The following is a 27,049-nucleotide window of genomic DNA, read 5'->3' on the forward strand; positions in this document are numbered from 1 at the left end:
CTGGAAGAGTCTGGCTGACTGGCGGATCTGGAAGAGTCTGGCTGACTGGCGGATCTGGAAGAGTCTGGCTGACTGGCGGATCTGGAAGAGTCTGGCTGACTGGCGGATCTGGAAGAGTCTGGCTGACTGGCGGATCTGGAAGAGTCTGGCTGACTGGCGGATCTGGAAGAGTCTGGCTGACTGGCGGATCTGGAAGAGTCTGGCTCTGGCGGATCTGGAAGAGTCTGGCTGCTGATCTGGAAGAGTCTGGCGGATCTGGAAGAGTCTGGCTGACTGGCAGATCCTGGCAGACTGAAAGATCTGGCTGCTCCATGCTGACTGGCGGCTCTGGCTGCTCCACGCTGACTGGCGTCTCTGGCTGCTCCATGTAGGCTGACAGCTCTGGCGGCTTCTTACAGACTGGCAGCTCTGGCGGCTCCGTGCAGACTGGCAGCTCCTTGCAGACTGGCAGCTCCTTACAGACTGGCAGCTTCGTGCAGACTGGCAGCTCCTTGCAGACTGGCAGCTCCTTGCAGACTGGCAGCTCCTTGCAGACTGACAGCTCTAGCTGCTTCATGCTGACTGACATCTCTGGCTGCTTCATGCAGACTGACAGCTCTGGCTGCTTCATGCAGACTGACAGCTCTGGCTGTTCCATGCAGACTGACAGCTCTGGCTGTTCCATGCAGACTGACAGCTCTGGCTGTTCCATGCAGACTGACAACTCTGGCTGCTCCATGCAGACTGACAATTCTGGCTGCTCCATGCAGACTGACAGCTCTGGCTGCTCCATGCAGACTGACAGCTCTGGCTGCTCCATGCAGACTGACATCTCTGGCTGCTCCATGCAGACTGACAGCTCTGGCTGCTCCATGCAGACTGACAGCTCTGGCTGCTAGACCGGCAGCTCTGGCTGCTCCATGCAGACCGACAGCTCTGGCTCCATGCAGGCTGGCAGCTCTGGCTGCTTCATGCAGACTGACAGCTCTGGCTGCTTCATGCAGACTGACAGCTCTGGCTGCTTCATGCAGCCTGACAACTCTGGCTGCTCCATGCAGCCTGACAACTCTGGCTGCTCCATGCAGGCTGGCAGCTCTGGCTGCTCCATGCAGGCTGACAGCTCTGGCTGCGCCATGCAGGCTGACAGCTCTGGCTGCGCTGAACAGGCGGGAGACTCCAGCAGCGCTGTAGAGGAGGAAGGCTCTGGCTGCGCTGAACAGGCGGGTGACTCTGGCAGCGCAGGAGAGGAGAAAGGCTCCGGCAGCGCTGGAGAGGCGAGGCGCACTGTAGGCCTGATGTGTGGTGCTGGCACTGGTGGTACTGAACCGAGGACACGCACAGGAAGCCTGGTGTGGGGAGCTGCCACCGGAGGGCTGGTGTGTGGAGGTGGTACTGGATAGACCGGACCGTGCAGGCGCACTGAAGCTCTTGAGCACCGAGCCTGCCCAACCTTACCTGGCTCGATGCCCACTCTAGCCCGGCCGATACGCTGAGCTGGAATATACCGCACCGGGCTATGCACCCGCACTGGGGACACCATGCGCACCACTGCATAACACGGTGCCTGCCCGGTCAGCCCCGGTAAGCACAGGGAGTTTGCGCAGGTCTCCTACCAAGAAATTTTTGGGGCTGACTCTCGGGCTTCCGTCCGCGCCGCTGTGCTTGCTTCGCCAACTCCATTCTCCGATAACCTTCTGCGCACTGCTCCATCGAATCCCAGGCGGGCACCGGCACTCTCCCTGGGTCGACCGCCCACCTGTCTATCTCCTCCCAAGAAGTATAGTCCATACTGTCCTCCTCTTTGGGCTGCTCCTGTTGCCTCTTCTCCTGCTGCACCTTTGGGCGGCTACACTCCCCTGGTTTAGCCCAGGGTCCTCTCCCGTCGAGGATTTCCTCCCATGTCCAGAAATCCTTATTGCGCATCTCCTCTTTGGGCTGCTCCTGCCTGTTGACACGCTGCTTGGTCCTTTTGTGGTGGGTGATTCTGTAACGGTTCTCTTCTATCTCCTCCTCTGACAAAGAGGTGGAACAAGGATCGGACCAAAATGCAGCGTGTAGATTGCGATCCATGTTTAATCAACAAAACGTAAACACGAATCAATACAAACACTACAAAACAAATAAACGTAACGAAAACCGAAACAGCCTATACTTGTGTCAACTAACACAGCGACAGGAACGAAGACACTAAGGACAATCACCCACGACAAACTCAAAGAATATGGCTGCCTAAATATGGTTCCCAATCAGAGACAACGATAAACACCTGCCTCTGATTGAGAACCACTCCAGACAACCATAGACTTTGCTAGATACCCCACTAAGCTACAATCCCAATACCAACACCAAAACCCCAAGACAAAACACACCACAATACAAAAAACCCCATGCCACACCCTGGCCTGACCCAATACATGAAGATAAACACAAAATACTTCGACCAGGGCGTGACACATGCTCACACACACACACACACACACACACACACACACACACACACACACACACACACACACAAATCAAGACTTTTCAATAAGAGGAGCAGCAACGTTACAAACAATTTCATACACTTCTAATAGGTTCATAGGGTGGAGAGGGGTGATGAATGACACAGTTCTTCTTTAGTCATTTCGCAGGAGACGCAATTACAGCGAAATGGAGTAATGCGATTTTCACTCTTTTAAATCAATTAGCCCGGTCCTTCCCTGTCATGGATGACAAGAGGCTGTTCACAGGGACACCTAGGAGCTAAGGCATCTAAGGTCATCCTCCTCCTTCCCCGCGTCCTTCTCTTTGCTCCTGCTTAAATGACAGAGATTAGAAGCTAGCAGTGCCAATGTGAGGGGTGCCTGTAAGGTTCTCCCTGTGTGTTCAGGTGTTTTGTTCACTATGTTGTTGAAAATGATGAGATGTTGAGATGCTACTGAAAGGCTAAAGGCAATGCTGTTAAAAAGCTGCTGATAGTCTACAAGTAGTTTGTTGACCACCTGTCGATGAACGACAGACACGTTCTTATTAAGTCAATAGACGTGCAGTTGACATGTTACTGATGGTCTTTAGATAGATTGTAGAGTATCTGCAGATGGGATATCCAAATAAAGTGTTACTGATTCGAGAAGCATGATCAACTGCAACATTGCAATTTGAGAGCTCAGAATGTCCCCTGTGTCCATCTTACCTTTATCAGACACTCTTATCCAGTGCACTTAGGGTAAAGTGACTTGCTCAAGGGTACATTAACAGATGTTTCATCTAGTCGGCTCGGGGAATCGAACCAGCGCTCTTCTAGTTACTGTCCCATCTCTCTTAACCACTAGGCTACCATGAAGTGGCCATAGCTGTCCTTGTCAATACGCACAAGATTACACAAGCACGAGCAGCTTCAACTTCAGGAAGTAATAGTGTGAAAAATCTTGAATCGTAAACCTCCCTGAAGGCACTCACAAAACCCTCACCTCCCCCTGAATCACCAAATGGCCATCTCCTGCCTCATGACTCCTCCATCCTCCCTGACCCTCAGACACAAAGCTGCCCAGCGCCGCAGAGCAGTGGCCCATGGGTAAACTGCTGTGTCTGTGGTTTTGAAGGGCATCTTTGTCCCTAACCATGGCTGACCACTAGGTTGACCACTGTTCTGGGACTAAATGGATCCTCTTTATTGTCATCCTCTGGGTGAGGTTAAGAGAAGTGGTATTGCAGGCTACTTTAATCTGTGTTTTGGCAGAGAGGGAATGGGAGTACCGAGCAGTCACTTCTGTACCATTGAGGTCCTAAGATATGCACTCAGTAAAGAGATGTCTATAACGTAACTCAAGTAGAGTACAATTTCATAGGACAAATGTACCCACGTTTTTTTCACTTCCAAGAAGATACCAGCCTACAGAGGAGGCTGGTGGGATGAGCTATAGGAGGATGGGTTCGTTGTAATGGCTGGAATGAATACATGGAATGGTATCAAACTGACCAAACACATGCAGACCACATTGACGCCGTTCCATGAATTCCATTCCGGGTATTACAATGAGCCCATCCTCCTATAGCTCCTCCTACCAGCCTCCACTGCGGCATGATATATTGGATATTTTCTTAAGTAGATGTTCCGATAGCAAAGTGGTAGTCTGAAAAGAATGCATGTCAAAAGCAGACTGAATACTGTCATTGTGGTACTGCATACCTAACGCAAAGATATTTTCACTGATGGCCTCTCCATTTGGCGAAATCTATTTTCACAAATTGATTGAATTTGAAGGGAAAAAGTGAAATACTATGTCTTATCGTAACCACCGCCATTTTATTGTTCTACTTGATTTCATATTTTACCACTCAGAGTGTTCTTATTATCTTATTATAACCTCACACCAGATTTTCTTTTGTCGTAAGCATTTTATGCTGTCTTTTTTGCATTTTTTATTGAACCTTTATTTAACTAGGCAGATCAGTTACGAACAGAATCGTATTTACAATGACGGCCTACCAAGAGGCAAAAAGGGCCTCCTGTGGGGACATGGCTGGGATACAAATGTTTTAGGAGAAAACAGACATCACGATAAGAGAGATACCACAACACAACACAAAGAGAAACCTAAGGCAACAACACAGCATGGCAGCAACACATAACACGGCATGGTGGCAACACATAACACGGCATGGTAGCAACACATAACACGGCATGGTAGCAACACATAACACGGCATGGTAGCAACACATAACACGGCATGGTAGCAACACATAACACGGCATGGCAGCAACACATAACACGGCATGGTAGCAACACATAACACGGCATGGTAGCAACACAACATGACAACAACATGTGGCAGCAGCACAAACATGGTACAAACATTGTCTAATTGATTCTATATAGGCAGTCAATACAGTTGAAGTCGGAAGTTTACATACACCTTAGCCAAATACATTTAAACTCAATTTTTTCACAATTCTTGACATTTAATCAGAGTAAAAATTCCCTGTTTTAGGTCAGTTAGGATCACCACTTTATTTTCAGAATGTGAAATGTCAGAATAATCGCAGAGAGAATGATGTATTTCAGCTTTTATTTCTTTCATCACATTTCCAGTGGGTCAGAACTTTACATACACTAAGTTAGCATTTGGTAGGATTGCTTTTAAATTGTTTAACTTGGGTCAAACGTTTCGGGTAGCCTTCCCACAATCAGTTGGGTGAATTTGGACTTTGTTGTCCTTAAGCCATTTTGCCACAACTTTGAAAGTATGCTTGGGGTCATTGTTCATTTGGAAGATCCATTTGTGACCAAGCTTTAACTTCCTGACTGATGTCTTGAGATGTTGCTTCAATATATCCACATAATTGTCCTACCTCATGATGCCATCTATTTTGTGAAGTGCACCAGTCCCTCCTGCAGCAAAGCACCCCCACAACATGATGCTGCCACCCCTGTGCTTCACGGTTGGGATGGTGTTCTTCAGCTTGCAAGCCTCCCCCTTTTTCCTCCAAACATAACAATGGTCATTCTGGCCAAACAGTTCTATTTTGTTTCATCAGACCAGAGGACATTTGTCCATAAAGTACGATCTTTGTCCCCATGTGCAGTTGCAAACCATAGTCTGGCTTTTTTATGGCGGTTTTGGAGCAGCGGCTTCTGCCTGGCATCTTCACAAGCTACTTTGCTGTTGTTCTGAGATCGATTTGCACTTTTCGCACATAAGTACGTTCATCTCTAGGAGACAGAACGCGTCTCCTTCCTGAGCGCTATGACGGCTGAGTGGTACCATGGTGTTTATACTTGCGTACTATTGTTTGTACAGATTAATGTGGTACCTTCAGGCATTTGGAAATTGCTTCTTAGGTCTTAGCTGATTTCTTTTGATTTTCCCATGATGTCAAGCAAAGAAGCACTGAGTTTGAAGGTAGGCCTTGAAATACATCCACAGGTACACCTCCAATTGACTTAAATTATGTCAATTAGCCTATCAGAAGCATCTAAAGCCATGACATAATTTTCTGGAATTTTCCAAGCTGTTTAAAGGCACAGTCAACTTAGTGTATGTAAACTTCTGACCCACTGGAATTGTGATACAGTGAATAATAAGTGAAATAATCTGTTGTTTGTAAACAACTGTTCGAAAAATGACGTGTCTCATGCACAAAGTAGACGTCCTAACCGACTTGCCGAAACTATAGTCTGTTAACAAGAAATTTGTGGAGTGGTTGAAAAATGAGTTTTAATGACTCCAACCTAAGTGTATGTAATCTTCCGACTTCAACTGTCTATGATCTTCTCTATGTCTAGAGTCTATAGCCTACAGTATATCTTCAGTTTTTACATTGTCACGCTGATAGTCAGGCTGAACACAATGCAATTACCCTTCACTTTATAGCTGCCTAGACCATACCGACTGTAAACCTCCAACCTTATATTTAATCATGAATGGTTTTAAACCTGATCATCAATAGGTTTTAACCAAGCCTTCTTGGTCTGTCTTATTTCAGGAACATTTAGGTAAACAATGACTGCCGACCATCCTAGCTTCCGCTCAGAGCAGAAAGCAATCCGATAGAGGTGAGATAATGGAAAGCAATTGGTCCATTTTGCACCAAATGTCAGGGTAGATGAAATGAGAGGGAACTATTAGCTGGCCTGTCATGGCTGTCTGATTCTGGGAAGCTCACGCTGCTTTCCTATTGTTTTGATTTATATTCTACTCTGTGACTGAGGGAGAAAAGCTGACAGCTCACAAAAATGGTTTCATTCCGACCAGGGTGATATTTACTGCGTGTTGTGAATCATCTTTCATTGATTCCTCCTATATCAGAGTTACTAAAAGCAGCCCTGCCTGGCTTAGAACGTGCAGACTGGAGATAAAAATCTACGCTGGTCGCATCCCTGCCTTACCTCCTCCTCCAGCTGACCTTTTGGATCTCCCTGGAGTAAAATTCACCCCCAAACTTTTTAAAGTGCACATTAAGTATATATGTGGGATAAATCTGCAAGCCACTGTTCAAAACCTTTCACTCAATATATTCATTACGCCCCCCCCCCCCTAATCTGATTGTGGGAAATCAAATAATGCAATAGCTGTTTAATGAGAACTAAGCAGAACATTTGATCAACTTTGACCTTACAGGAACAAATAATATGTGGTTTGTGTGTGGCGGACAAAGGCGCGTTTGTCCTGAGCGTCTTTGGTCCCCTGTCGTCGCACAGTTGCATGTTTACAGAGGGGGACAGGGGAGAGGGCGACAGAGCACACGCGCACACAGGAGAGGACCTGTGCTACCCAGAGGCACCCAGGCGGAGGTTAGAACCAAGCGTAAGCCTTGAGGAGTGAAGGATAAGGGGGAGGAGGTAGAATACTGTCCCCTGTCTGGTTACGAGATCAGTCTGGTGCTTTCTGTGCTCTGGTAGTAGAAGCAAGGGGGTAAGTTAACCCACATACAGTGTATAGCAATTAGGATTTAAGAAAAGTTGCCAGATCATAAATTAAAATCATTTATTGTGGTTATGCTCACAAGACACTGTTTGACAGCACCCAGATAATGTGAATACGTTATATGTATAAAAGATCCATGTCATCTTAACAGCTCAACATTCCGACACACACAACAGCACACAACTCTCAATGCTGGCATTGCGTGGCCCAGCTAAGTGTTGTTTACGCATAATCATACATCACGGTCACTTTGATACACTTCTATTAGCCTTGTTAAATCTGATACATGCCATGTGTCAGACAACTGTGACAAAAATGTCTTACCCAAGGGAATAATGACTGGATATACGTTTTACAAGATCATCACAAGGATTCACGTCCCTTGACTTTTTCCATATTTTGATGCCTGAATTTAAAATGGATTACATTTACATTTTCTTTTGTCACTGGTCTACACACAATACCCCACAATGTCAAAGTGGAATATTTTTTTTTAGAAATGTTTACCAATTAATAAAATATGAGAAGCTGAATTGTCTTGAGTCAATAAGTATTCAACCCATTTGTTACGGCGAGCCTAAATAACTTCAGGAGTACAAATGTGCTTAACAGGTCACATAATAAGTTGCATGGACTCTGTGTGCAATAACAGTGTTTACCATGATTTTTGAATGACTACCTCATCTCTGTACCCCGCACATAAAATGATCTGTAAGGTCCCTCAGTAGAGCAGTGAATTTTTAAATTTTTTAGTCCAGTTTGAATTCAGGCTGTAACACAACAAAATGTGGAATAAGTCAAGGGGTATGAGTACTTTCTGAAGGCACTGTAATTGACCTGTGTATTCTGTTTGTTTAACTGGCTTTCATTTTACTTTACTGTCTAATAAAGTTCTATAAATACTTACAATTCGGCTTGCCAGCAAAGCAAATTTATTTTTTCCACTGACAACAGACAGAGGGATGCAAAGAACCATGAAATTTCCCCAACGTACTCTACTATAGAGTTCATAACGGTACTGTTTTAACTTAATCAAATAGATTTTAATATTCAATCATTTCTTTATAGATTAATACATTAATTGTCCAAGGCCAGTCTGCTTTAAATTGGATCAATGGACCCCCCTCATTTCTTAATTGATTAATCAGCTCAGCCTGAGTTTAATTTGATATTGAAGAAGACAAGGCCCCAAGAGCGGGGAGTACAAAGTACACCACTGTGCCAGTCTTCCTTGGCCGGCCTGTCAAAGAGGGGCCTTGTCTCCCCTTGTCCAGGGGTCTCTGTCACAGTCCCCCATCCCAGTCCTGTCTCTTTAGGACCTGGGCCAGGATCGAGCGCCAAGACAGTCATGGAGGAAATGTACGAATCAGCTGTACTCTTAGCCTGTCTGCATGTGGAGGAGAAGCCTCTCCTCCTTCCAAGTTCTCCTCGCTTCTAAAACCCTCTGATGACCAGCTGATCTACTCTGATTTGCATGCAAATAGTAGCAGGTGTAGGCTAGCACAATCTATACCAGGGATGGGCAACTGGTTTCCCGTGGGTCAATCCCCCCTCAAAAAACGAAAAACACATTTAAAAACTGTTGAGGGTCTCAATTTACACTTGAGAGTTAGAATAGGAGAATACACAAGATGCAATTTGGAAATGTGGTTGTGTGACAGCAGTTTTTCTGTGTCACAGACAGCCACTTGATTAGCCCATGTCAGCTAAATTTGTTTAGATTGGTAAATTAGTCTACCGTCCAGCTATCTAAATTTGGTCGAATTATGGTTGAATTACCAAACATTTCTCTACACCCAATTGCTATAAAACTGCAACATCTTCTCTCTGCCCCATGGCAAAAATGTGTAGAATGGCTGGAATGTAACTCTAAAACTTTTTCTCCACGGTCAAAAAAACATTTTGATCGTAAGGAGGAGGGGGGTCCCTCAAATGTTTTGGTTAGAGGCACCCAAATGGCAGGGCTGGCACTTACTGCATGTGTGGGTATGGATGGGGGGTATGCAGAGTTCAGATTTTTTGGGTGGCCCTCATCCCCATCAACGTTGCCCATCCATGATCTATACTATAGCTATTGGTCGATAACAAGAACGATCACAGGGATTCTAACCTGCAAAAACAATTAATTATCGGGGGTTCTCTTTAATCTTCATCTCAGAATAGGATAACAGTTTAGATGTTTTTGACTTCACTCAAACCCACTGAACCCCGAGTACTAACTGCCATGATAGTTCAAACGGTGTTCCGTGTGATGTCAGAGTGGGTCAGCTCAGCAGCAGGCCTCTAAGCCCTTTAAAGGTGTAACATAGCGATCTTTAAAGAGCTTCAACAGTTGTTTCAGCCTGGTCTTTTTAATGTAGCGAGAGACGGCTAATAATCCCAGTGTTAACATTCCTGAGATGTTTCTCTCTACCTCTCCTCTCTCCCCCTTTTCTCTCACCTCTCCCAATCACCCCCCCCCCCCCACATCTCTCCCCCTTTTTGGGGGCTCAGCATCACTATGATATGATGCGCAGCGGCGAGAGATGGAAAGAGAGCGAGAGAAAGGGAGAGAAAGGGAGTGAGCACCTGTCTGAGGCTAATGTGACACGACACCCGTCTTTTCATCACAACGGGGTGCGCTCCAGACCAAAAGACTGACTTTAGACTTATTAGGATATGAATTGCAATTAAAGCACAATTTAAAATAAAAGAAAGAAGAGTGAGCTGTAAGAGGTTAGATAGGAACCATAACAAGTGCGGAGGTGTTTTTTTTTTTACAACAATCACGTGTCTTCCGCTTGAAAGCTCGGGTTAAGGCAATTGAGTTAAACTCTCCTACACTCTTCTCTCCGCCATGGTATGTAGCGTGAGTTGGGCTAATTACACATGTTTCAGTTCCTTCTGAATTGTGTCCTTTGACATGGATTGCTCAAAGGACACAGCTCTGTCTGTGATCAGGCAACACAGGGTATCAGTCTCAAGATGTTGTCCTCAGTTTGAATTGATAACAGGCCTATTTCAAATTGTTATATTTTAGCAGACACTCTTATCCAGAGCAATTCGGGTTAAGTGCCTTGCTCAAGGGCACATCGACAGATTTCTCACCTAGTCGGCTCGGGGTTTTGAACCAGCGACCTTTCGGTTACTGGCCAAATGCTCTTAAAACCACTTGGCTATCTGCCGCCCCTATCTATAATTCTCTTTGCATGCCATGTCTCAAAAGATTGTCTTTGGACCTCAGTGTCACGCCCTGACCATAGTTTGCTTTGTATGTTTCTATGTTTTGTTTGGTCAGGGTGTGATCTGAGTGGGCATTCTATGTTGGATTTCTAGTTTGTCTGTTTCTGTGTTTGGCCTGATATGGTTCTCAATCAGAGGCAGGTGTTAGTCGCTGTCTCTGATTTGGGAACCATATTTAGGTTGCCTGTTTTGTCATTGTGGGTTGTGGGTGATTGTCTATGTTAGTGGCTTGTGTCAGCAGAGTTCTTATTATAGCTTCACGGTCGTTATTCTTTTATTGTTTTGTGTAGTTTGTTCAAGTGTTCTCTGTTCATTAAAATCACGATGAGCACATACCACGCTGCATGTTGGTCCTCCGATCCTTCCAACTACTCCTCCTCGGACAAGGAGGACGACGATCGTGACACTCAGTGTAAGGGTTGAAACCTCAGAAAACCTGTTAAATACTCAGGTTGCAGCCCTTACTAAAAGCTTTCACCTTTAATAATAATAATTTGAAATGCCACAACTCTCTTCCCTTTCTACTTGTTCTATGACCATGTGCGTATTACATGGTCATTAGACTATTAGTGTAATAATAATATTACAGTAACCATGTAGCCATAACATTGCTGACGTCAGCAGACTTTCCCGTGCACGTGTTGTTAATCTCGTAGCCTGTTATCCTAACTCGACTACGCGTCTCACCCTACAGGATAACCACACTGCTGGAGAAGACGAGTGGTGCCAGAGATGATTATCTGTAGACCAAGTGGTTGGGCCTTGACAAAGGGATAACTATCTAGTCATCAGAGTTCATCAAACTTTGGATGATCCTTTTCCTGGCTTTGTTGCATTATCTAAAAGTGAATTAAATTGTTACAACTTTGCATGCACATGGTCCATTCGTGTACTCTATTGAAAATGTTATTGGTGAATTGGTAAAATGCCCATAATTCTCAAAGAGTGATGCCATATTATATTATTATATTTGTAACATTTGATAATTATTGTTATTTATTCGACATTATTTCTAATCTTGCTTTGAAATGAGTGACACAAAACAATACACAACTATAAACAGCATTTCTGTTTGACTTACCTGCCCATACCAATTATATTCCAGCATAATGGCTATCGCTTGATCGTAGCAGTGTTTCTTCCAGTTTAAACTGTTCTTAAAATATGATGACTTTTCGCTTCTGTATCTGTCCAACTCTTTACTTTTCCCTGGACGTTGTTGGCTAATAATGCCGTCAGGTCTCGGTGCACTAGCTAGCTTAGCACTCACCCATCAACATAGCACAGCCCAGCTCAGCACAGCCTAACCACTACACTGTTGAAAGTTTTGCACTCCCAGAGCTTACGACCTGTTGATAATGAACCTGAACCCATTATTTTGAGTCAATGAATTGAAAGAAATAGGGCAAAGAATGAAAGCCACCGGGCCAATTACCGGCCCGCTTTGATGTATTACGCCGCCTGTGCTCCTCACCCAAACCGCTCCACATCTTTTGTCTTTATCCCCTCTGTTATTCATTAATTATTCTGACCGGGGTCAAGGGTCGCACGGCTAATTGTGCAGACTGTCTTACTTGGAGGATGGTGGGGATTCTGCCTAGTAACACTGACACTCTCCCTCGCTGTGCCTAGCCACCTTGCATTATGCCAATTAATCCAATTCTTTTATTTTTTTTATCTTTTACTTTTTCTCCTGGCCCCCCTTTGTTTCTTTTTGGTTCATACGTTCCACAACACCAACACCCCTCTCCCCCCTCACTTATTTGGGGGTCGCTGGGGTTGGTGATGCTAACAGGGAACCATTTACCATTTAGACCAGTGGTGGGCAAACTTTTTAGCACGGGCCTGATTTTTATTTTTGTCCAGGCCGGAAAAAGGGCAATATATAGGTCCATCATCGTTTAAAAAAAAATTATGTTACCCCCTTTTCATGGTATCCAATTGGTAGTTACAGTCTTGTCTCTTACAGTCTTTTCTCATCGTAGTTACAGTCTTGTCCCGGCCCGCCACAGGAGTCGCTAGTGCGCAATGGGACACGGACATCCCTGCCGGTCAAACCCTCCCCTAACGACGCTGGGCCAATTGCGTGCCACCCCATGGGTCTCCTGGTCTCGGCAGGCTGCGACAGAGCCTGGACTCGAACCCAGAACCTCTAGTGGCACAACTAGCATGTCTTTGACAGGAGGGATAAACTCTCTGTGTCATTTATGACAATTTTAGTATTTAAAGAATTTTATCCAAAGTGACTTAGCTTGTTATGTAACATATTCAAACCCACAACTCATGCTTCAACCAGCCATTGAAGACACTCTCTGTCCCTAACCTTGATTCCCACAAGTCAAACCCAGCTAAAACTACACGGCTCTCTTTGTCCCTCCACAGTGGACTTTGCTTGCGCTTTCCATTTAATGTCCAACAGCTGAATGAAGGGTTAACCGCTCTGAGCTCTGTCACAGCTTGAGCCAGTTTAACGGCCTGTTGGAAAGGCCACACTTTGATTTACGGTATAGATAGATAGTATAGATAAAGTACAGTCAATCACATTGTTGTCTGTCTTTCTGTCTATCTATCCTACCAAGTAAGGTACTAAACCCCACAATACATGGGTTGTGCACTTCAGAAGTATGTGGCCCAATAAAGAATGACACTAGCCTCGTCTCAGATCCGTATGTTAGCCAACTCCTCAAACTCCTCTGTTGCCAAATATAAATCAGACTGGAACCAAGCTAGAATAGAATAGGCCTGGAAAATACCCAGTGGACTGCAAACACTGAGAGACATTCTTCTTACTCCCTTTCATTTTGAATTGAATTAAACCCTCATTTATACAGGACAGTCTCATTGAGATAACGTCTCTTTTGCTAGAGAGACCACCTCCAACAAGAAGCACTGATTCGGCATTATACTGTAGCAGCTCATGTTGGGATCCAATGATATGGACTCCCCTTTTACTACTGCAGGGCAAGTCATACACCCTCAGCGATTCTATAGATAGATAATGTACTTTTATTTATATGTATAAAGTATACAGGACAGCAAGATACTCCACAGTGCAGCATCCACCGATGGAATTAGTGTGAGGATTTGAATTAGCTCAGTAATTGCTGTTGTTTTTTTGCCTGTAAGCTCTTTAAACATTTAGGACACTTAAGGGATTGTTCTAAGTAGACTGTAGAAAATGAGAGTTGTGAATTTTACAGCTCTATATTGGGCCAATCTTAGTGAAATTTCACATTCTTTTTAACCTATTATATTATTTCAGGATGTGGTTAAACCAGTCTTTTTTATACCTTTATTTAACAAGGTAAGTCAGTTCAGAACAAATTCTTATTTACAATGACAGCACACCCCAGCTAAACCCAGATGACGCTGGACCAATTGTGCACCGCCCTATGGGACACCCATAGGTGACTGTAGTGGACTGTAGTGACACCCCTTGCACTGAGATGCAGTGCCTTAGACCACTGAGCCACTCGGGAGCCCAATTATTGAGGGATTTTAAAATTGAATTTAGTTTAGTGTACAATTGAAATATACATGTATAAGATATTGCATATCTCATACTGCATATCTTATCATGAATTGTATTTTTGGTTTTTAATTCAGTTTATTGCATCTCCGAAACCAAATGAAGATTTGTATTTATTTTCGACGTATGGCTGTGGTCTTTCTATGCCAGCTAGTCCTCTAAATGCTCCCTTAGTTGTCTAGTGATGGAAATCTCAGATCTAGGGAAAAGGGGACACCTAGTCATGCATTTAACCAAAATGTGTCTTCCATATTTAACCCAATCCCTCCGAATCAGAGAGGTGCGGGGGGCTGCCTTAATTCACATCATCGGCGCCCGGGGAGCAGTTGTTGTGGGGGTTAACTGCTTTGCTCAACGGCAGATTTTTCCACCTTGTCGGAAACAAGGATTTAAAGCAGCGACCTTTCGGTTACTGGCCCAACGCTCTTAACCGCCAGGCTACCTGCCACCCTGGCAACAGCCTGTCTGCCTAGGGAGACTAATAGTTGTCTGTCATGAACAGACAGACGTGTCTCTAGTCTCACCCCTACTGTGTTCATAGTGGTCTAGTTCATGTGACTGTGTATCACTGCTAGCCTGGTCTCCATGGTTGTCCTCTTCAAAGGGAGTCACCTACTTGCCTGGTTTCCATGGCTGTGCTCTTTAAAGGTAGTCACTGCTAGCCTGGTCTCCATGGTTGTGCGCTTCAAAGGGAGTACATGCAGCCCAGCACCACTGACTAAGACTGGTCTCAGACTGGTCCCTTTTCCCTCTCCAAAGGTTCGTTCCTGACGCCACTGGTAATCGGTGTCCCAGTTTGGCCTAACTTGGTTGCCGGAGAAGGGACATGGGGATGAAGGGATGAGGGGGCTAAATTACATCAAATTAGGACAGGGCACAGTGGGTCTGTCTGAAGGAGTTGCAGTCTTCTCTTGCATCTCATCCTCTTCAGATAGGAGCAGGTCATAGGTGACTAGGGAGGACAAGATAAGATCACACTAGGGTCTTTCACGAGGCCACTGGTGCATTTGACCTGGTGGTGTTAACAAAATCGAGATCACGAACGATTTTGGAACAATTTGTCTGCTTCGCCGCTTAGAACGTAGGGAAATGATGAAATGTGAAGGGCTTTGCTGAAGCAATTCCTATTTCTCTAAAATATGATCCGCGTGAAATGGACTCCAGGTTCATATTGTCCGTGAACATGACACAAATAATAGAGCATTTATCCCTTGTGTGGTCCCTTTGATGAGCACAGTGGGATAAGGATCAATCCAATAGTCAGACAGCAACCTCACCGCCCACAAACCTCCCCACACCAACCACAAACATCCCCCACCTCAAACCCCTCACTAGTACCATAAGTACCTCAACCCACCACCACACCCTCCCACCACTGAGTCCTGATCCCCCTCTCAGCACCTCTAGCCTCCAGAGACCCCGGCCTCACCCCTCTCTCATTATAAAACAGATCCCACATCAGCGGAGGGGAGGGGGGCAGATCTCCTCAGGCCATACTAGCCCATGCTCACCGCTCACCGCTCACTGCTCCAGCCACACACCACTGGACTAACTGGTTGCTTATTCTATTTCATGCATTGTACCATTGTAGCTTTTCTTTTGAATCCTATTAGAGGCTGAACTTGGTTTAACTGAAAAAGACTGACGACTTCACTCAATTAGCCGTAATAGGATTAACCGCTGGTATGGGCCGGGAGGTTTAAATAGGAATGGAATTTTGGCAGACACCTGCTACATGCACTGCATTCATCTCATAACGTCTAGTATGTGGGGGGCTGCTTGTTTAATGGGGGCCAGTGTTCCAGTGTGCAGTAGGCCCTGTGTGTATGTGGATGATGGGGTAGGGATCTGAGAGTTGGCACACACACAGAAGGCCGTCCCTGTCCTGTCTCAAGCCCCAGCCTAGGCCCGTGAGGCTGCCAAGAACCCACAATGAGGGAGAGGGGTGCCTCAGGACTGGCACACACTGTGTGTGTGTGTGTGTGTGTGTGTGTGTGTGTGTGTGTGTGTGTGTGTGTGTGTGTGTGTGTGTGTGTGTGTGTGTGTGTGTGTGTGTGTGTGTGTGTGTGTGTCCATTTGATATATGGAAAGGACATTTTATTTATAAAGAAAAGGTGGGTCACCTGAAAATGGTCTGACATACGGGACTGTCCCGGGATGACATGGTATTATTATTATTAACATTTATTTTGACAGGGCGTCAATGCTGAGACCAAGGTCTCTTTTCCAGATGGGCCCTGTATAGCACCACGATACACATCAAAATACAATAAACACATTACACCACAATACACGAAAAACAAAACACATTCAGAAAAAAACAGACACATTCTTCAGTCCAAAGTCTATTTCCCCCATGTCGTAAAACACAACATTTAAATGTTGTTACGAATCACATCTGAAAATTGCCAAACGTCAAACAAGATCATTACTTTAATGTATTTAATGAGTTTTAATGCTGGAATGAATTCATGTGTATTTTTACATGTACATTTTTTTTAAAAGTGCATTTCCTTCTTTTAACCATCGGGGAGGAAAGTACAGTATGAGATATACAGTACCAGTCAAAGGTTTGGACACACCTACTCATTCCAGGGTGTGCTTTGCTGGTGACATGGTCTGTGATTTATTTAGAATTCAAGGCACACTTAACCTGCAAGGCTATCATAGCATTCTGCAGCGATACATCATTCCATCTGGTTTGCGGTTAGTGGGACTATCATTTGTTTTTCAACAGGACAATGACCCAACACAACTCCAGGCTGTGTAAGGGCTATTTGACCTGTGTAAGGGCTATTTGAGAGGGATAGAGTGCTGCATCAGATGACCTGGCCTCCACAATCACCCAACCTCAACCCAATTGAGATGGTTTTGGATGAGTTGAACCGCATATTGAAGGAAAAGCAGCCAACAAGTGCTTATCAAGGCAAAGGGTGGCTACTTTGAAGAATCTCAAATATAAAATATATTTTTATTTGTTTAACGCTGTTTTGGTTACTACATGGCTCCATATGTGTTATTTCATAGTGTCACGTTCTGACCTTAGTTCTTAGTTATTTTATCTTTGTTTTAGTATGGTCAGGACGTGAGTTGGGTGGGCAGTCTACGTTTGTTTTTCTATGTTGGGTTTTGAGTTCGTCCTAGTATGGTTCTCAATCAGAGGCAGCTGTCAATTGTTGTCCCTGATTGAGAATCAAACTTAGGTAGCCTGGGTTTCATTTTTGGGTTGTGGGTGTTTGTCGCCACACGGGACTATTTCGTTCATTTCACTTTTATTGTTTTGTATTTCGTAGTGTTTATCTTTTAAAATAAACATTATGGACACTTACCACGCTGCGTTTTGTCCTGCGATCCTTCTCCCTTCTCCTCCTCAGAAGAGGACGAGGTTCGTTACACATAGTTTTGATGTCTTCACTATTACTATTTTCTATTATGTAGAAAATAGTTTAAAAAAAATAAGAATAACCCTTGAATGGGTAGGTGTGTCCAAACGTTTGACTGGTACTGTACGTATTGACCTATCATGACCGTGATGATTTGCGAGGTCATGAACTGACAAGGGCCTTATTTAGTCTCTTCAATACAGTCTGTTTGGCATCCTCGCTGGTGTTAATGTCTTATTTCCTCCCAGCGATATTACATCTATTCATTTTCATATTTGTTTCCGTCTCTGATACACAGCAAGAAGAACACAGTAGCTAGCCATTAAAATACAGTTCAACGGAGGCCATCTTTATCTGGCTAAACGTAGTTAGTGATAAATGTACTATCCCAGGGCTGTCTCGAGCAGGGTGAATGAGATACTGTAATTACACTATTAAACCACTAAACTAACCAACCTTGTAGTCTTGTCATGGTAAATACACCTAGATGCACATTCAATGGGTGTTAACCCGCACAGGGCAAAGAGCTAAAGTATTCAATTAGATGTACAGTTAAGTGATTATGCCGGAGAAGCCGGTGTTTGGAGGATATATTGGCAACGGTGTTGTTCGTCTCGAGCCACATACAACAAAGTACATTACATATATTTTAGTTCCCCCTTCATCCACTTCGAGGGATTGGATCAGAATCGTGTGCGCCAGGGGAGTCCATCTGCTCGACAATGTCTCTCCATATGGTAGATGAACTGTTTCCCTGACACTGTATTCTGGCCAGAGACAAGAAACCTAAAAAAAAGCTGAGTAGCCTAGGTATAGTTCAAAGATGCTACAGTACTGTACAGTCATTTCAACTGGCCCTCGGGTCTCCCAGGCAGGCTCAGAGTGTGTGTAGGCCTGCACTATAAAAGCCTTTCTGTTGAACCACAGAGGCCCTGGTTTTGCTTAACTCGGCAAGTCAGTTAAGAACAGATTCTTATTTACAATGACGGCCTACACCGGCCAAACCTGGATGACGTTGGACAAATTGTGCGCCGTCCTATGGGACTCTCAATCACGGCCGGTTGTGATACAGCCTGGATTCAAACCGGGGTGTCTGTAGTGACACCTCAAGCACCGAGATGCAGTGCCTTAAACAGCTGCACCACTCGGGAGCCCACTGGTTGTGTGGCTTCAATATCCAACGTCTGGCTCCGTCTCTGGATTCATCCCAGCAGAGATGGGGTCTGGACTGGAGTGTGTAGATACATAGATAGAGTCCCTCATGCTGACTGACTACAGGCCTAGTGGGCCACAGCACGAAACCCCCGGGCACTGCGCCAGCCCAGATGGGTGGTCTGGCCCGATCACTGCCTGAATCTCTAGCTATCCCTCCTAACTACACCTCCCCCCTTTCCTATACCCAGCCCCTCAGTGGGGTCTATAGGGCTGTCAGCTTTGGGCCCCCCACCAAACCCTCCACCTTCCCTGAGACAGTCAACATCAGGCATCATCAGGCTCACAGCAGGGGCTGCTTGTGCATAAACAATCTGGATTCTTATCCATCCGTCCCTCATGCCACCCGGCAACCTTAGGGGATACCCTGCTTCTGAGAGGATAGGCCCTCTTGCTATCACTTACACACACACAGGCAAACACATGTGTGAGTACAAACACAAATGAATACACAGGTGTATACACACACACTCTTTATCGCTCTCTCTCGTTCTCTCTCTCACACACACACACACACACACACTCAATGGCACACACCGAGACACAAGTGAGGCCTTAGCTCCCCTGAACCAGACACACTTTAACACATGAAAGGCCTCCTGCAGACCAGAGAAAACAGAATTGCTGCTTTGAAGTTTCCTTGACTTCTCCCCAACACCGGCCGCAAGTCTGATTCATTTCTTGCTATGGGTAACCTGTCTGGGCCAACTGCAACAGAGCTGGGAGTTATTGTACTTCATAGACTATAGCCCCAACATCCCCAAACTGGGATATATAAACTCTCAGTTGCATAGCTAGAAGCCAGGGTAGGAGAGAGAGAGGGGGGGAGGGGGGAATACTCTAAAGAAACTGGATTTACGCCACAGCGTTAGCACAACCAAAATAAACACAGACAAGCACACACATCTTAACCCTATAATTTCAGTGACAGTCTTGGCTCAGTGGTCCATCAGCACTTTGTGAGGAGGACTTATTCTCAGGGACAATAGCGCCCAAATCCTGTGGGACAGAATTCCAGAGAAATGACCCTTGAAACACAAAGAACCTTTTTGGGTGGTTCCTGGCTCAAATGTGCGGACATCGGCATTCGTTTTTAATCACATCATGAGATGAACTATCAATGGCAGAGCAGAGACAGCCAAAACGCATGGACAGACACACACACACTCAGCCAAGCCTCACACAACACACTCATCCATTGCTTTCCTCTCAAAGGTTTGTTTGATATGGTGTTTCTAATCTAATCAAAATACAAATTCCACCACCACCACCGGGCCAGGGACAGTAACAACACTGCCCTTGAACAGAGATTGGTGCCTCACCTCAATTGCCTACTATACCCAGCCATATGAGCTCCAGAATGTGACAGGATCAACAACAATGAGCATCATTCACCTTGTTGATTTATGAATTGGTGTGCCTTCGTTGATACAGTTAAATAAAGGTTAAATTAAATTAAAAATTAAAATCACCACAGCCAAACTTTACAACAGATCACAACTGGTCGATCTCCAAGGCATTCCTATTTGATCACCAAACATTCTGGGGGGAAAAAAACAACGAAAAATGTACTTTTTTGATTTTGAATTCGTTTTGCTGTTGGCGGTAGGTGCACTCGATTCAGCTGCCCTGCGCGCCGGGTAGGAGAAGTGTTCCCATTTTGAACCACTTCATGTGTCCGAAAGTACCATGTTGGCAGAAACAGTAGCAGGCATAAATAAAAGCTACTGCAAAGTTGATACTGTGAGATTTCTAAATGTTTAAAACCATGACTAGAGAGAGACTGTCAACGAATACAGCAAAGAGCTTTTGTTTTTATGAGGGAGTTCATGTTCAAGTTCTTGCTCAGCACTGTCGACACTTTTTTTCAACACTTTTATATGCCAGAACAAGCACTGCGATGAACGAGTAGGAAAGTGTATCGGTAGACTTGCATTGTTATTATTAGCGTCTTGGCTATTTTTTGATAGCGAAGAATCGGTGTCCCTTTTTGGTCAGTGTCAATGAAAGAAAGGGAGAGTGGAGGAACGTTGAGAGATGGACCATCACATGCTGACCAGACCGCTCGCATCCATGTTGATTTTGTCCACCCACACCAGACTTGATCGGTACAAGCATCAAAGCGAACTCTGAACCAACAATATTAATTTGGGGACAGGTTGAAAAGCATTAAACATGTATGGCAATTTAGATAGCTAGCGTGCTGTTGCTAACTCATTTGTTGCTAACTCATTTGTTGCTAACTCATTTGTTGCTAACTCATTTGTTGCTAACTCATTTGTTGCTAACTCATTTGTCCTGGGATGTAAACATTGGGTTGTTCTTTTCCCTGAAAAGCACAAGTCCTCTACTCCGACAATTAATTCACAGATAAAAGGGTCAACTGTGTTTGTTTCTAGCAATCTATTCTCCTTCAGGCTTCTTTTTCTTTGGACTTTATATGGCTGTTGGCAACCAACTTTAAGGTGCATTACCACCACCAACTGAACTGGCGTGTGGAACTCAGTTAATCTTTCAATCACCCACATGGGTATATATTCCTAAAAACCAATGAGGAGATAGCGCGTGGCTATATGCACCTAAAAACTAATGAGGAGATGGGAAAGGAGGGACTTGTCTAGTGTCACAAATAGGATTCCCAAGTGGGCTCCCAAGTGGCCTCCCGAGAGGCGCAGCGGTCGAAGGCACTGCATCTCAGTGCTAGAGGTGTCACCGCAGACACCCTGGTTCAAATCCAGGCTCTATCACAACAGGCCGTGATTGGGAGTCCCATAGGGCAGTGCACAGTTGTCTGGGTTTGGCTGGTGTATTCCGTCATTGTAAATAAGATTTTGTTCTTAACTGACTTGCCTAGTTAAGTAAAGGTTGAATGAAAAAACATTTGAACCAAGTTCCATTTCAGTGCCTTGCTACATAGACGCTCGCGAGCAGTGTGGGTGCAATGATTGAATAACATTAACGTGTACATTTATTTTGCAATTCGAGCTGTGTGGTCAGCATGTCGGTCTGCTGCTCTCTCCCTCCGCTTAGACTGACCATCAGATGCAAGGCACCATCAGCCCAGTAAAACACAAATGTAAAGCTAATTATTTAAATGTATGCTCACTCAGCTGTGCCTCAGAAGTAATACAATAACTGATCCATCTATTACCGGTGTGATCATATATGATTGTAAAAAAATGTCCCAAACAACAATGCATTGGCAGGGCAATTGAACCAAAGCCAGTATACAGTGAAAATGCCGTGGGCCTATAGCCTACCGCACAAACCTCATTGCTACAGAATTTGTTTTTAATTAGTTAATGCTGCATAGCCTTACGTTTTTGACTTGAGAAAGTGATCTTGACTCAGAAAAGGTTGGTTGATTTGGTGGACCACTGCTTTACAATGTACAGTAGATTTGTCTATCAATCACATAGGCTGCACATAAGGAAAGAGTTGTTTATGTCCCATGTGAGAAATTAAACAAGAAGGGTGTCCATACCTTCCATGTGTTGTGTGGTTGATACCAGGCTGGAGGCTGTTGCTCTGTGTAGTAGTCCTCCGGGTATGGGTATGGAGGGTGGGCAGGCCGGGTTGGACAGGCAGGGTGAGAAGGGTAGGGGTAGGGCCGGTGCTGCTGGGGCCACGTATGGGAGTGGCGGTGTGGTCCTGGGGGGCCCAAGTATTCCTGCGTCACCCCCCCAGGCTGTCCCCTTAGTTGACCCCTCACCAGCTGCATCACAGGCAGGTCAGTCTGAGAATCGAACATGGCTCTCCTCTCCATGGATGGTCTTGTCTGGGTCAAAGAGAACAAGGACAGACAACAGCCTATTTTGATTTTCAACCCAGACCCTATTGAATACACAGTGGGATATGGATAACGTTGCACTTCCTAGGGCTTCCACTAGATGTCAACCATCTTTAGAAACTTGAATGAGGCTTCTACTGTGTTGTGGAGCAGGATGGGAGCTCTTTGAGTCAGTGGTCTGGCAGAGAGCCAGGTCCCGGTCACGCACATTTCACATGATAGCAACCTGCGTTCCATGGCTTCTCTACAGACATAGGAATTCTCCGGTTGGAACTTTATTGAAGATTTATGATAACATTCTAAAGATTGATTCTGTACATAGTTTGACAAGTTTCTTCGACCTGTAATATAACTTTTTGAAGTTTTCGTCCGACGTTCGGCTGGACCTGCACAAGCGTTTGGATTTGTGTACTAAACACGTTAACAAAAGTAGCTACTTGGACATAAATAATGGACATTATTGAACAAATCAAGCATTTATTGTGGAACTAGGATTCCTGGGAGTGCATTCTGATGAAGATCATCAAAGGTAAGGGAATATTTATGATGTGATTTCTGATTTCTGTTGACTCCATGGCAGATCATTTTATTTTTTTCTGCGCACCGTCTCAGATTATTGCATGGTTTGCTTTTTCCGTAAAGTTTTTTGGAAATCTGACACAGCGGTTGCATTAAGGAGAGGTATATCTATATTTCCATGTCTAACAATTGTATTTATCAACATTTATAATGAGTAATTCTGTAAAATGATGTGGCTCTCTGCAATATCACCAGATGTTTTTGGAACTAGTGAACGTAACGCGCCAATGTATACTGAGATTCTTTTATATAAATATGAACTTTATCAAACAAAACACATATGTATTGTGTAACATGAAGTCCTATGAGTGTCATCTGATGACAATCATCAAAGGTTAGTGATTAATTTTCTCTCTATTTGTGCTTTTTGTCACTCCTCTCTTTGGCTGGAAAAGTGGCAGAGTTTTTCTGTGAGTTGGTGGTGACCTAACATTATCATTTGTGGTGCTTTCGCTGTAAAGCCTATTTGAAATCGGACACTGTGGTGGGATTAACAACATTTAAAACTGTAATAGATACATATATTTTTTAGGAATTTTAATTAGGAGATTTCTGTTGTTTTGAATTTGGTGCCCCGCACTTTCACTGGCTGTTGTCATATCGATCGGGATTACAGCCATAAGAAGTTTTAAGCCAATGTAATGTTTAGCTCGTTGAGCTAACAATCTATTGTCTGACTGACTGATCATTAAGATGGCTGTCATAGACAGTAATGTTACGACTCCCCACAATAACCCGTCATAAAACATACTATGATACTGTAGGTGCCCACTAATTCTAACCACATGAGATTCCTATTAAAATTAAAGGATTTTCCAAAGGAACTTCCTCTGAAAACTTTTGCCTGATGACAGCAGCCTGTTGAACAGTTTATTCTTGGAATTGGCCCTCATATATATGTGTTGCATATATATGAGTGCCTCCTACTGGTCCGCCAACACCACTTCCAGCAACATCTGGTCTCCCATCTAGGGACTGACCAGGACCAACCCTGCTTAGCTTTAGCGGCAAGCAGGTTGGTATGCTGCTGCCTGAACATGTATGTTTCTGAAGCTAAGCAGGGTTGGTCCTGGTCAGTCCCTGGATGGGAGACCAGATACCTCTGGAAGTGGTGTTGGTGGGCCAGTTGGAGCCACTCATTCTAAAATAATATTCCAAGTGATTTAGGGTGCTGCCTTTCAGATTGGATGTTAAATGAGTGTCCTGACTCTCTGTGATACCCTGAAGATTGCATGGCACTTATTGTAAGAGTAGGGGTGTTAACCCCAGTTTCTTGGCTCAATTCCCAAGATGGCCACCAAATCATCCCTAGCTTCCAGATGGCTCATTCCTGGAACTGTTCCCCAGGTTGTTGCTTTAAATGTCTTCTCAGTCACCTTACCTGGTAAAATAAGGGTTATAAAAAAAAGTACCCAGCAAACATTGGCATGATGTGGGTGCAATGCGGGACTAAAATATTGGCCTCACAAAGGCTGCCCACATTAGGCCGATCCACCTTTGCTCGTTGGCCTCAAGGGCAGCTAGAAATAAAGCCCACCCTTTTGGATTGGCTGCCCTTTACATTGTATCTGAACAATAAAGTTGTTACTGTCATATATATATATATATATATATATATAAAAACTCAGCAAAAAAAGAAATGTCCTCTCACTGTCAACTGCGTTTATTTTCAGCAAACTTAACATGTGTAAATATTTGTATGAACACAAGATTAAACAATTGAGACATAAACTGAACAAGTTCCACAGACATGTGACTAACAGAAATGGAATAATGTGTCTAAGGCACGTTCACGCAGATGAGCAGGGACCCTGGGCATCTTTCTTTTGGTGTTTTTCAGAGTCAGTAGGGTCAGTGTCCTAGGTTTTCATAACTGTGACCTTAATTGCCTACGGTCTGTAAGCAGTTAGTGTCTTAATGACCGTTCCACAGGTGCAAGTTCATTGATTGTTTATGGTTCATTGAACAAGCATGGGAAACAATGTTTAAACCCTTCACAATGAAGAGCTGTGAAGTTAATTGGATATTTACAAATTATCTTTGAAAGACAGGGTCCTGAAGCAAATATTTAAACCAGAGAAATTTTTGTCACATGCACTTACCAAAGTCCTTTCACAGACTTCATCATTGGCATTGGACAATATTGACATAGCACAACACAAAAGTTCAACTGGAATGTCATTATCAGTAATGGTTACACAAAAATAACTTGTAAACTTAGAGCTACGGTCCTATCTGAAACAAGATGATTCCGAGATAATTGTCTTTAATTTTCCAAACCATCATTGGTTTGAATAGTGTCAACAATTTGTATCTTTTGTTATTGAATTGGGCTATTTGTAAACCACGCCCCCAAATATTATGATTAGCCCATGCCTCTACATTATAAAGTAGCTGGGCTTGGTGTGGGCTGGCCTACTGTATGTTGGGCTGGTGTAGGCTAGACTGTGTTGGGTTGGTGTAGGCTAGCCCGTATTGGGCTGGTGTGGGCTGTCCTGTGTTGGGCTGGTAGGCTAGCCTGTTTTGTGCAGGTGTGGGCTAGCCCCTGCCCACCTTGCCCACCAAATACCCACATGGGACCAATGGGGTCATGTATGCTGGGTAATGTCCTTGTCTCTTCTAGTAGGAGATAATGAGTGTCACTGTAGTAATAGGGAGCATAATGTTCTGTATAAACCATTGAAATTACCGTGGCATACTGCATTCAGTTGATACATAAACCAAATCAAGCTGGGCAATTAAATTGGGAAAACAAGTCTGCCAATAAACCAATGTAAATGACCTAAAGTGACATATTGGGGTGAATCCATCCAAATCATGCTTCAGCAGTGTGGCCTGTCCTTAAACAGTGGAACACAATTAAATGCCATGGTTTACTTTATGTTGTATAGTCCCACAGAGAGATTGTACCTCAATAAGTCAATTTGGGGCCTTTCTCAGTAGTCTATTTTACACATGCGTCAAAGAATTGTCCGCAACCACTGGTACAAGTTGACACTTTTCATCCTCCTTGTGCTTTTGTGCAGATATGGAGTCGGGCAACTTCTGCCCTTAGTGTGAATCACCTGTGGCACAAATGAGGACCCCTCAGCCAGCATCGGCTGCCCTGGCCCATGCCTGTCTGAATGTCTGTGTGTCATCCCCATGTGTTCTCCGTTAGAGATCAGTTAGTGGAGAGACGGCCCCACACACTCAGAGACAGCTTTGAGAAATAAACAGAGCAGAGACTAGAAGGGAAGGGGCCTCTAATAGGGAGGTAAGGAGAGGTGGCAGTGAGGTGGAAGGGAAGGAGAAGTGTGTCGGCCCTAAGCAATGGCCCTTCTCCTCTTCATCCCTTCACATGGAGAGGTAATTAGCGAGGTTCTGGCTGCCTCTCTCTCCCTCTCTCCCCTTCTCTTTCTCTCCCCCTCTCTCCCTCCCTAACCTCTCCCCCTATTCCTCTCTCGGTGCATAACGCAAACACTATGTAATTGCCCCTTCTTTTTTCTGCCGCCAGCATAGCAGAACACTGGTGCTAGATAATTGCCCATTCTATCTCAGACAAAGGACAAATGTGTTGGATGAAGTTGGGTGACGGGGAAAATATATGTTGTCCACATATCTACATTCCACGGGTGATGCCTGTTTTAGCCTGCCCATCTTGAACAATTGGCCTTGTCTGCACTTGACTTGGGTCTGTGTCAGCAATTGTTAGTGTGTAGGTCCCTCTATTAGGTAGAGGACATTCTGCCCTCTCAGACAAGGAGTCCATTTTGCCAGTGGTAATATACTAATGGGCACTTGTGGGCAAGGTAATGTCACTAAACCAGGCTTTTGTTGCCAGTTGCACCCATTACACTACTTAGCCATATTTAGAGGTCAAATGGTTTAGCAAAGACTGCCTTTTTCTATACTCGGCTAAACAGTTGACACCTATGTTAGGGGTGGATAGTGTTGAATTGAA

At 44.5% G+C, this 27,049-nt stretch overlaps 1 protein-coding gene across 4 annotated transcripts in view; it reads right to left on the reverse strand.

The window, feature by feature from the left end:
• LOC112216836 (transcription factor EC) overlaps positions 1-27,049 on the reverse strand; it is a 56,047-nt gene that overhangs the window by 23,000 nt on the left and 5,998 nt on the right. For all 4 annotated transcript variants that reach the window (XM_042300128.1, XM_042300129.1, XM_024376943.2 and 1 more), the window contains exon 2: positions 22,222-22,515. In XM_042300128.1, the coding sequence (XP_042156062.1) occupies positions 22,222-22,503 (282 nt within the window). In that variant the 5' untranslated portion in view covers positions 22,504-22,515. The remainder of the gene's footprint in view (positions 1-22,221; positions 22,516-27,049) is intronic.

This window comes from Oncorhynchus tshawytscha, linkage group LG17 (genome assembly GCF_018296145.1).
Source record: "Oncorhynchus tshawytscha isolate Ot180627B linkage group LG17, Otsh_v2.0, whole genome shotgun sequence".
In the NCBI taxonomy this organism is placed as follows: domain Eukaryota; kingdom Metazoa; phylum Chordata; class Actinopteri; order Salmoniformes; family Salmonidae; genus Oncorhynchus; species Oncorhynchus tshawytscha.